At 44.9% G+C, this 12,395-nt stretch overlaps 1 protein-coding gene across 1 annotated transcript in view; it reads right to left on the reverse strand.

Annotated features, from left to right (window-relative positions):
- LOC141144890 (uncharacterized) overlaps positions 1-12,395 on the reverse strand; it is a 137,739-nt gene that overhangs the window by 88,315 nt on the left and 37,029 nt on the right. The window contains exon 4 of the mRNA XM_073630982.1: positions 3,386-3,637. Coding sequence (XP_073487083.1) covers positions 3,386-3,637 — 252 coding nt within the window. The remainder of the gene's footprint in view (positions 1-3,385; positions 3,638-12,395) is intronic.

Below are 12,395 nucleotides of genomic sequence, written 5' to 3' on the forward strand. Positions count from 1 at the left end.
TGACAGTTGATCACATGTAAACAAACACAAACTTGCCAGTGTGAGGAGAGGAAAGCCAGTAACCGGCAAGTGTGACGGGACATTTATACAGATAATCAGTGCCCTGATTATCAGTGCAGCTCCATCAGTGCCACCTATCAGTGCAGCTCCATCAGTGCCACCTATCAGTGCAGCTCCATCAGTGCCACCTATCAGTGCAGCTCCATCAGTGCCACCTATCAGTGCAGCTCCATCAGTGCCACCTATCAGTGCAGCTCCATCAGTGCCACCTATCAGTGGTGCCCATCAGTGCCACCTAACAGCGCAGCTCCATCAGTGCCACCTATCAGTGCAGCTCCATCAGTGCCACCTATCAGTGCAGCTCCATCAGTGCCACCTATCAGTGCAGCTCCATCAGTGCCACCTATCAGTGGTGCCCATCAGTGCCAACTATCAGTGGTGCCCATCAGTGGTGCCAATCAGGGCCTCCTCATCAGTGCAGCCTATCAGTGCAGCCTATCAGTGCAGCCTATCAGTGCAGCCTATCAGTGCAGCCTATCAGTGCAGCCTATCAGTGCAGCCTCATCAGAGCACGTCAGAGAAGAAGAAAAATTACTTATTTTCAAAAATGTTATAACAAACTAAGAAAAACGTTTTTCTCAAAACATTTTCGGACTTTTTTAGTTTGTTTTGCAAAAAATTAAAAAAACCCAGTGGTGATTAAATACCATCAAAAGAAAGCTCCATTGGTGCGAAAAAAATATATAAAAATATCATATGGGTACAGTGTTGCATAACCCCGCAATTGTCATTCAAAGTGCAATTAGTACTGAAAGCTAAAAATCAGCCTGGACAGTAAGGGGGTAAAAGTGCCCAGTATTGAAGTGGTTAAACAAGCTGCTAGAAGGCTTTAACAGCTTTCAACAAAGTTTGTGCTGAAGCTTACTAAGGCCTACTGAAGGATGCTAGCAACTTCATTAAAGTGACCTTCAGAACTCCCAGGATCTTTGTTTAATCTCCTCAATCTGGAGCTTTAAAGCTGAATTCCAGACATGGTTTTTATTGCATTGAGTTAGCATGGACCAATATAAGTATACATAGTCTATACCTGTGGGACTGCTGTGGAAGCAAAGAAACACTGTAGTAATCAGCAATACTACAGTGATCATTCCAGTTTTCAGGGTCCTGACCAAAGCAGCTGCCCTTCCGCACAGTGAACACAGAGGGTTGGCTTGTTTAGCACAGCCACCATTCACAGAACTGCTTTTTTTAATTTTTTTAATAAATACAAGGTGTTCTGTGACTGGATGAGGTGGAGAGGTAGAATGATGACATCCTGGCTGCATTCTGTGAATAGAAGCTGTGCCCAGCCAGTGACCCCCTGTGTTCACTATGAAGAAGGGCAAGCATTTGGCACACAACTCAGAAGAGCGCAGTGATCAATGTAGTACTGCTAACTACTAAAGTGATTCTCCGCTTCCAAAGCGATCCCAGTGGTATGGAATATACAGTATCTCACAAGAGTGATTACACCCCTCACATTTTTGCAAAAATTTTATTATCTCTTTTCATGTGACAACACTGAAAAAAATTACACTTTTCTACAATGTAAAGTAGTGAGTGTACAGTTTGTATAACAGTGTAAATTTGCTGTCCCCTCAAAATAACTCACCGCTGGCAACAAAAGTGAGTACACCCCTAAGTGAGAATGTCAAAATTGGGCCCAAAGTGTCAATATTTTGTGTGGCCACCATTATTTTCCAGCACTGCCTTAATCCCCTTGGGCATGGAGTTCACCAGAGCTTCACAGGTTGCCACTGGAGTCCTCTTCCACTCCTCCATGACAACATCACGGAGCTGGTGGATGTTAGAGACCTTGCGCTTCTCCACCCTCCGTTTGAGGTTGCCCCACAGATGCTCAATAGGGTTAGGTCTGGAGACATGCTTGGCCAGTCCATCACCTTTACCCTCAGCTTCTTTAGCAAGGCAGTGGTCGTCTTGGAGATGTGTTTGGGGTCGTTATGTTGGAATACTGACCTGCGGCCCAGTCTCCAAAGGTAGGGGATCATGCTCTGATTCAGTATGCCACAGTACATGTTGGCATTCATGGTTCCCTCAATGAACTGTAGCTCCCCAGTGCCGGCAGCACTCATGCAGCCCCAGACCATGACACTCCCACCACCATGCTTGACTTTAGGCAAAACACACTTTTCTTTGTACTCCTCACCTGGTTGCCACCACACACGCTTGACACCATCCGAACCAAATAAGTTTATCTTGGTCTCATCAGACCACAGGACATGATTCCAGTAATCCATGTCCTTAGTCTGCTTGTCTTCTGCAAACTGTTTGCGGGCTTTCTTGTGCATCATCTTTAGAAGAGGCTTCCTCCGGGGACGACAGCCATGCAGCAATGCTGGCAGCACTCATACGTATATTTCCCAAAGACAACCTCTGGATATGACGCTGAGCATGTGCACTCAACCTCTTTGGTCGACCACAGCGAGGCCTGTTCTGAGTGGAACCTATCCTGTTAAACCGATGTATGGTCTTGGCCACCGTGCTGCAGCTCAGTTTCAGGGTCTTGGCAATCTTCTTATAGCCTAGGCCATCTTTATGTAGAGCAACAATTCTTTTTTTCAGATCCTCAGAGAGTTCTTTGTCATGAGGTGCCATGTTGATCTTCCAGTCACCAGTAAGAGAGTAAGAGCGATAACACCAAATTTAACACACCTGCTACCCATTCACACCTGAGACCTTGTAACACTAACGAGTCACATGACACCAGGGAGGGAAAATGGCTAATTGGGCCCAATTTCGACATTTTCACTTAGGGGTGTACTCACTTTTGTTGCCAGCAGCATAGACAATAATGGCTGTGTGTTGAGTTATTTTGAGGTGACAGAAAATTTACACTATTATACAAGCTGTACACTCACTACTTTACATTGTAGCAATGTATCATTTCTTCAGTGTTGTCACATGAAAAGATATAATAAAATATTTACAAAAATATGACGGGTGTACTCACTTTTGTGAGATACTGTATATACTTAAATTGGTCAATGCTGCACCAATGCAACTACATGCAATTAAAACAAACATACCTGGGATTCAGTTTTTAAAGTGGAACTAAAGCCACAGATACTCATGTCCTCTCCTAAAGGTCTGATGCTTACACTGGCACAGGCATCTTCTCCTCAGCTTCTTTTGCTGGTCTTTTGTCTTGACTGGCAAGCCACAGGTGACCTAATTCTGCACAAGACTTCTGCAGGACTTAGTCATCCCAGCACACTGGCAATGTACCGGAAGGGGAAATTGAGCTGTACATGAGCAGCTCCGTTTACACGGTGGAAAGGGCTGTGAGTGGCCACATAGGTACACTTTATTGCAGAAGAATGCCTACCTTTCGCAGATGTCACAGGCAAATTCTCGTTTGGGAATGATTTGTGGATTGACTGATTTTTCTTGAACATATGTGCTGTTGTGGCTTCCAGATGTCACCTTTCCATTGTTACAATCTCCATTATTTTCTTTATGATGAAACCGTTTCTTGTGTCTGTTCATTTGATGAGTGCTCTTGAATCTTTGATCACATAACAGACACTGGAAAAGTCGATGTTTTTTGTGCTTTGATGAGTGGGCCTTCAGCTGCACTCTATAACAACAAATTTTTCAAAAACTTGTCAGCTGGCATGTCATGTGTACAATATGCAAGAGACAACTAATGTAACAAACAGAACACAGCTGTAAACACTGAGCATCTATAGCAGGGGTCTCCAAACTTTCTTAAAGTGGAGTTCCACCCAAAAGTGGAAGCTCTGCTTCCTACCCCCCCCTCCAGTGCCACATTTGGCACCTTTTTGACAGGTACCCGTCCCCACTTGCGAGAGATCTCACCACGGCCAGATCACTCAGAAGTGAGGCCCTGCTCCTCCTTGGGCCATTCAGAAAACGCAGCGTGCTTCCTGTATGCACAGCAGGGAACAGTCTGTGAAGGTGAAAGTTTTTACTGTTGGTTTCCCTTACCACGAATGGCGGTGGCAGCACCTGAGAGCAGATGGAAACATTGGCTGGGGAGCCAACATCGCTGGATTCCAGGACAGATGGATGTCCCAATATTAAAAGTCAGCAGCTACAGTATGTGTAGCTGCTGACTTAAATTTTTTTGCTGTGGAGGCGAAACTCCACTTTAAGAAAGGGGACAATTTACGGTCCTTCAGACTTTAAAGGGGCTGGACTGTGCCCAGTGGGAGTAAACAATGCCTGATCTTTGGTATTAGTGGGAGAAATAGTTGGCGTCAGTGGGAGGAATAGTGTCCAATTTTTTGTTGCCAGTGGAAAAGGTTATGCTCCATCGTTGTGTCAGTGGAAGGAATAGTGCCTCATGAGCCGGATAAAGGCAAGCAATGGACCGCAGTTTGGAGACCACTGCAATCCTTCCTTCTAAAAAGCATCTATTGCATTAAGCTGGAGAGCTGGCTTAATTTGTTTTGTCAAGGTTTTAGCACCTATTATAGCACTAAAATGATTGATAAGATGTTCAATACCAATCAAATATTTTCCTGCATGCGAGTCTGTACATTGAAAGAAAATTAGTAAAGCTTACCACACATGGTTGGTATTTTATTTATTTTTTTCATTCAGCCAGTGAGATAAAAAAAAAGAAAAAAATCCCAAGAAGAAAAATCAAACAGATTCCTCTATCCACACAAATACTCTCCCCACGATGGGACACTGTATTCTTATACCAGAACACACCACTGTCAGAATACACCGATCAGTCGGAAAAAGTTTTCCAGCACATCCCTTTGACAAAAGTGGATCAAACAATGAACTTTAGTCGAGCAGGGACAGCCACACAATGACAAAATTTGGCAAGTCCTTGCTGAACTGGTCATCAGTACTCTGCCGATAGAAAAAAAAAAAAAGGTGCTGATAATGGCTGCCAAAAAAATGTGCTTGATTTTACCGTATTTACAGTGCATTTTTCATAGGTCATGTGACTCAAAAACTGCATCAAAAACGCAACACTGTGTTTTTGTTGCATTTTTCAATACATTTCAATGGGGAGGTGCATTTTTGTAACTGACCAAATATGCACCAAAAATTCTGCAAACAAGAAGTGCAATGGACCAGTGTGAAGACATACATAGAATTTAGAGGGATGCATTTCTTGAGCTTTCAAAAACTATTAAAAAGGTTGAATACAATTATATTTAATCAAGTTAGACTTACCGGTAACTTGTTTTCCAGGAGTCTTTCAGGACAGCACCTTGAGAGTGTGGCTTCACCCACTTGACAGGAAACACACCTCCACCAAACTTTAAAAAGGAGGCTCCTTCCCACTTATCATCAGTAGTAGTAGAGAACCTCCGGCCCAAGCTGGAACACATAATCAGAATATGGTTAGTCACAGCATAGTAATTTAATACAATAAGGGTGGGTTGCTGCTGTCCTGAAAGACTCCTGGAAAACAAGTTACCGGTAAGTCTAACTTGATTTTTCCCTTAACGTCTTTCAGGACAGCACCTTGAGAGGATAATAAAGACTTACCCACTTAGGGAGGGGACCACAGCCTGCAAGACCTTTCTGCCAAAAGTTTGTTCACTTGCTGACAGAAGATCCAGCCTGTAATGACGGACAAACGTAAGGTAACTTGACCACGTAGCCGCCCTACAAATTTGATCTGGGGTGGCACCAGCTATTTCTGCCCATGTAGTGGTTTGAGCCCTGGTAGAATGTGCTTTAATTCCCAGCGGGGGAGATAGCCCCGATTGAGAGTAGGCTGCTAGAATAGCTGATTTAAGCCATCTAGCTATAGACCCCCTAGAAGCTTGTTGGCCCTTCTTCTTACCAGAAAAAAGTATAAACAGAGAGTACGAGGACCGAAAGTTACTTGTTACCTCCAGATACTGTAATAAAGTCCTTCTTACATCCAAATTGCGGAATTTGCCTTCTCCCCCCCCCCCCCCCCCGAGGTGTTAGAGCAAAAGGTTGGCAGGATGATCTCCTGCGATCTATTGTGGGTTGATGCCACCTTTGGCAAAAAACCAGGATCGGTTTTAAGTATAATCCTATCTGTGTAGATAGTTAAAAAGGGTCTCTTAACAGATAGGGCCGTGCAGCTCACCAATTCTCCTTGCTGACGTTATTGCAACTAAGAACAAGGTTTTCAGAGTAAGATTCCTTAGAGAGATCTCTTGTAGTGGTTCAAATGGTTCTTTTGTGAGGGCTTGCAGGACCACTGATAGATCCCAATTGGGAAAGTGCTTAGCCGGAGCTGGTCTGGATCTGGTAAGCGCCTTGAAAAATCTTATAACCAAGGGCTCAGAAGAGATTGGTCTTTCTAGAAATACTCCCAAAGCAGCTACTTGTACCTTAAGGGTGCTGACTGACAAGCCTTTGTCTGCCCCCCCTTGAAGGAATTCCAAAATTGACACTAAATGTCTTACTTTTCTTTTAGTCGAAAAACAGAAAGAGTTGAAGACTTTCCAATATTTAGCACAGATCTTTCTGGTCACTATTTTCCTACTGGAAAGTAAGGTAGTTACCAAGGGTTGTGACAGACCTTTGTTTCTTAACAACTGCTCCTCAGAAACCAGGCCGTGAGGCTTAGACTGGCCACTCCCGGATGCTGTATTGGACCCTGTAGGAGCAGGTCTTGCCAGAGAGGCAGCCGCCAAAATGGTTTGACTGCCGTCTGTAGAATGGTGGAAAGCCATGCCCTTTTTGGCCAAAATGGAGTAATTAGGATTACTGCCACCTTCTCCCTCTGTATCTTCCTTAACACCAACGGGATAAGTTGGAAAGGAGGAAATGCGTAACCTAGATGGAAGTTCCAGGGCTGAATTAACGCATCCGTCCCCTGGGCCCTGTCGTTTCTGTGAATCGAGAAAAATACTGGGAGTTGTGTATTTTCTTCTGACGCAAATAGGTCTATTTCCGGATTCAAGCTCCATTCTGACTCCTGAATCCGCCTTCTGCTTAGATAATCTGCCACTACATTTAAGGTGCCTTTGAGGTGGACTGCTGATAAGGACCGAACATGCTTTTCTGCCCAAATCAGGATCTTTGAAGCTAGCAACTGAAGTGTTTTGCTTCTTGTGCCCCCCTGTTTGTTTAGGTAGGCTATAGTAGTGGCGTTGTCTGAGAGGACCCGGACATGGGAACCTTGAAGGATAGGAGAGAAGGCATCTAATGCTAAGGCGACTGCCTTTAGTTCCCTCCAATTTGAGGACCTCTTTGCTTCTGTCCGAGACCACCTTCCTTGCGTGAAGTCTTGTTCTAAGTGAGCTCCCCAACCCCATACACTGGCATCTGTCGTTACCACCTTTTCTATTGGAAATGACCAGAGCAGGCCCTTTGACAGATTCTCCTGTCTTCTCCACCACCAAAGTGATCTTTTGATCTTGGTGGGTATGTTCACCTTTGCTTACAGAGATTCTGTCCTGTGATTCCATATTCTCAGGAGAAAAGTCTGTAGAGGCCTGAAATGTAACCTTGCCCATTGAATGGCTGGTATGGTTGCGGTTAGGGTTCCTAGGGATGACATCACTTGTCGGACTGATAATACCTGGCTTGCCTGTAAGGACGCTACCACCTTCTGGACCTTCACCTTTTTCTCCACTGGGAGAAAAATCTTCTGTTCCCTTGAACAGATCTGATACCCCAGGAATAGTATTTTCTGGGCTGGATTGAAATTTGACTTCTGCATATTTATGATCCAACCCAGGGTTTCCAGATGACCTTGGGTTTTTCCGAGGTCGTCCAGCAATCTTTCCCTGGAAGGGGCAAAAAGGAGTAGGTCGTCCAAGTATGGAATTACCGCAATCCCCTGCATGCGAAGAGGTGCAAGCGCTTCTGCCATTATTTTTGTAAAAATTCGTGGGGCAGAAGACAGGCCAAAGGGGAGGGCCCTGAACTGCAAGTGCAGAACCTCTTTCCCCAAATTTATCGCCAATCTTAGGAATCTTTGGGACTGCGGGGCTATGGGGATATGCAGATAGGCATCTCGAAGGTCTATTGATGCCATAAAGCATTCCTTTGTCAATAGATTCTTGACCGTGAAGATGGAGTCCATACGAAACCTTTTGTATTCGACTGATCTGTTCAGTGGTTTCAGGTTTAGGATTAAACAAAAACTTCCGGATGGTTTCTTTATCAGGAATATACGGGAATAAAATCCCTGATAAAGCTCCCCCTGTGGGACGTAAGTCATAACCCCCTGATCTATCAGATCCTTTAATAGGCTCTTCATTGCTAGGGATTTTGTTACATCTCTTGGAAGATTTGTCACCAAGTACCTTTCTAGGGGGAGATCTGAAAATTCTATATTGTAACCCTGGGCTAGCATATTCAGAATGTACTGGTTTTCCGTTATGCTTGCCCAATAGGGGAGAAAGCCTTGCAGTCTTCCCCCCACCTGTAACCGGCTGTCATAGCGTCTTGCTGGTTGACGCAGGAGGATGGAAAAGGACATTTCCTCTGCCTTTTCCTCTCTGCCCTGACCAATTTTTCTTTTTCTCTTGAGGCTTGTTTTGTTCCTGAGCCCTTTGAGGACGATAAAACTGTTTGACTGGTTGTTTCTTCTTTTTGACAGGAAAAGATTTCTTTTTATCTGCAGTCCTGTCCAGAACTGAGTCCAAATCAGGGCCAAACAATAAGTCTCCTAGAAAAGGGACTCCGCATAATTTATTTTTAGATGCTGCGTCCCCCTGCCAAGTCTTTAGCCATAAAGCCCTTCTAACAGAATTAGCAAGGGCTGCAGCCTTAGCTGTCATCCTGATAGACTCTGCTGAGGCATCAGAGACATAGGCTACGGCTGCTGAGAGGGTAGAAAAGGAGTCAAGGATTTCTTGCTTAGGGGAATCTGCTATTATATGAGCTCTAAGCTGATTTACCCAATACTCCAAGTTCCTGGAGATGCAAGTAGTTGCCATTGCTGGCTTAAGGTTGCCCATAATGGATTGCCAAGTCCGCTTGAGCTGTTGATCCATTTTTTTATCCATGGGGTCTTTTAAGATCCCCCATGTCCTCAAATGCCAGATCAGTAGATCTTGACACCTGAGAAAAGGCTGCATCAAGTTTTGGAACCTTATTCCAAAGAGCCGCTGGGTCTTCATCAAAAGGGAACCTTCTCTTATGAGCCCTAGAGAAAAATGGTTTCCTATCAGGGTCAGCCCATTCTTTTCTGATTGTTTCAGAGATCACTGCGTGGACAGGAAAGGTACGGGACTTAGACTTGCTAAGCCCTGCATACATCTTGTCGTGTAAAGACATTTCCTTATGCTCTTCCTCTAGGCCTAGAGTAGCATAAATAGCCCTTAAAAGGCCGTCCACCTGATCCAAAAGATAATTTATATTTGGAAGACGTATTTTCCAGCTCATCACCATCCTCACTCGAATCATTAGAATGAGATGGGGAAAGCCTCCACTGCCGGGACTAACAGTGATCCTTGAGGACTGTGAGGTAGTGGGCTGACTTGCAGATGGATAGGTGAGTGAGGATCTGAAGGATTGAATGGTAGCATCCAATTCCTTTTTAGCAGATGCGATTAGATCACTGCATGCGGAAGTGGTTTCTTCCCTCACCAAGTCAATACATGTTTGACATAAAGCCTTTTTCCAGCCTTCATTTAACTTAATTTTGCATGAAGGACATTTCTTTCTAATCCCAGGGTCAGAGCTCTTGGCCTGCCATGATAAGGGAAAAAGAGAGAGAAAAAGACAAACCATCTTTTAGAGTCAGCTTGATTACTCAAGATGCTCACCAAAGGTGCACAGTGAGAAAAGCTACCAGACTCATGTGCCCTGACAGGCCCCTCCGCCACCAGGGGGAAAAAATACCCTCAAACTTCACTAACATTTAGAGAGAAGAGGGCTAGAGAGAGACCCCACAGTAAAGCTGAGCAGAAACTACAGTCTGCTCCTTACCTGGGCCTTGCTGGTGCCTGTGCCTGTTCCACGAGCTGCGGTTCCTGAATCCATGCTGAGGCAGCAGCGTGATGCTTGTGGCGAAAACGCCGGTTCCGGACCCCAATAGTGCCTGTGCGCCGGACCGGGACCGGAACCGGAAATAAATAGGCACCAGACCTATTCCTCCCTCCTCCCCCTGTGCTTCCAGCGGAAATGACGCCTGGCGCCTGCTCCTTGGATGCCGCCCCACTTCCGGATACCTCACATCCGGCGGATGCAGTCCTCTGACTGCCCTTCCCAAGATGGCGGCGGCGTCAGGGAAAAAACATGTGCTGGCAAAAAAAACAAAACGCCTGTCATGCCCTACACCCCTGCCTGGGAGCAGCGATACCCGGAGCAGTTCTGGCTCTCCCCGAGCACTGACCAGGGAGAAGGAGCCCATCCACCCGGCACCCATAAGCCTGTGGAAAATGGGAGGAATTGGCTCTCTTGAGGTAGGTAAAAATAGTGGAGTAGGAAGCCTGTTCTCTCAGGACAGAACCTTGAGAGCTCCAAACTCCCACACGTGTTCCCGCCGGAGGAAACACATAAACTGATAAGTGGGAAGGAGCCTCCTTTTAAAGTTTGGTGGAGGTGTGTTTCCTGTCAAGTGGGTGGGGCCATGCTCTCAAGGTGCTGTCCTGAAAGACGTTAAGGGAAAAATATATTTTTTTTAAAAACTGTCCATTTCGGTTTTCGGCCAAGTGCATCTTGAATTTTTGTTTTCAGTCCAGAATTTTAATTTCGGCGTACCACTACAAATTTCAATCCGTCTATGCAGTCAATTACAGAAATATGGGAAGATGATTAAAAAAAAAAAAATAGCTATAAAATTTATATAAACAAGTATTGATATAGATTATAAAAGTAACATTGATCAAACATCAAAAAATAACATCAGAATTGAAAATGCCTGAAAATCATTCATCATACACTTGAATGTGGTTAATATATGATAGAAGTAGAATATGCACAATTAAGCATAGGCCAAAAAAAAGATAATTACAATCATGGAACAATCATGCCCTCTTTCAGGCTCTTTCATGGTTTTTATACACATAATTTCCTCTACGGTCTTTTATCATTTTACCTCAATCATTTTATACAAGTGTCACCTTCATCCACCCCCAGTGGTCATGGGCCTTTCCGGGTTCTATCCACATCATGTGTCACATGATGCATCAAGTGACTGCTTCTTCTATTTAAACTTGAATGAGACATGCAGTCACTGCTCAAGCATAATATCAAACATTCCTCGACTTAGAAAGTTGTTTCAATACAGCCTATGCTGTGCACCCGCAGCCAAAGTTTCCACTGCATCTTGCCTGGTCTACACTACACCTGCAGTCCAAACAGCCAAAGTCTCTGCTGCACCCCCAGCCTGGTCTCCCCTGCATTGGCACCCCAGCCTGGTCTCCCCTGCACTGGGACCCCAGCCTGGTCTCCCCTGCACTGGGACCCCAGCCTGGTCTCCCCTGCACTGGGACCCCAGCCTGGTCTCCCCTGCACTGGGACCCCAGCCTGGTCTCCCCTGCACTGGGACCCCAGCCTGGTCTCCCCTGCACTGGGACCCCAGCCTGGTCTCCCCTGCACTGGGACCCCAGCCTGGTCTCCCCTGCACTGGGACCCCAGCCTGGTCTCCCCTGCACTGGGACCCCAGCCTGGTCTCCCCTGCACTGGGACCCCAGCCTGGTCTCCCCTGCACTGGGACCCCAGCCTGGTCTCCCCTGCACTGGCACCCCAGCCTGGTCTCTCCTGCATTGGCACCCCAGCCTGGTCTCTCCTGAGTGAACTGGCAGTAGCTCAAACTCCTGTAAGGGAGTCCCTGGCAGCTAACCTGTATACTCCACTCAATGGTTCCACTTTTTTTTTTTTACTATGTAACTATGTATTTAACTATAGGATTTACAGTGCCATTTTAAAAACTGTGTTTTATCTATGGCTCTGACACATGAGTGTGATTTTGTCATTTTTAATTCTAATCTATGGTTATTTTTTTTAGTTTGATATACTGTTCATGTTTTTATATACCATAATAATTTTTTTTCGTTGTAGCTATATTTTTTAGTCTTTCCTATCTGTACATGACCAGGTATTTACGCTCAATATCCTACACCACACAATACTAAATACTTATAATAATGTGATAATGTGTAATTTGTAGCCTTGATAGCTCTGAAACACGTTTTTTTTATGTTATAAAACTAGTCCTGGACTGCATAAATTCTGCTTTTGGCACTTTTCTCTTTCAACACCTAGATTTAACTTAAGATGTCTGTCTGTGAAATCACGGAACAAATAATATGGATGAAGTATATTTACAATACAAGAAGTCTTGCTGTACTGAGGTTTATTTTGCAACAAATTCTAAAAATACTGTCATGTGAAATTACCATTCAAGCTTCTCCCTTGGCAAAAACCGTGCCCAAGTTCCCATAAGGGCCAGGATTAGATATAAT

This window comes from Aquarana catesbeiana, linkage group LG05 (assembly GCF_042186555.1).
Source record: "Aquarana catesbeiana isolate 2022-GZ linkage group LG05, ASM4218655v1, whole genome shotgun sequence".
Classification (NCBI taxonomy): Eukaryota; Metazoa; Chordata; class Amphibia; order Anura; family Ranidae; genus Aquarana; species Aquarana catesbeiana.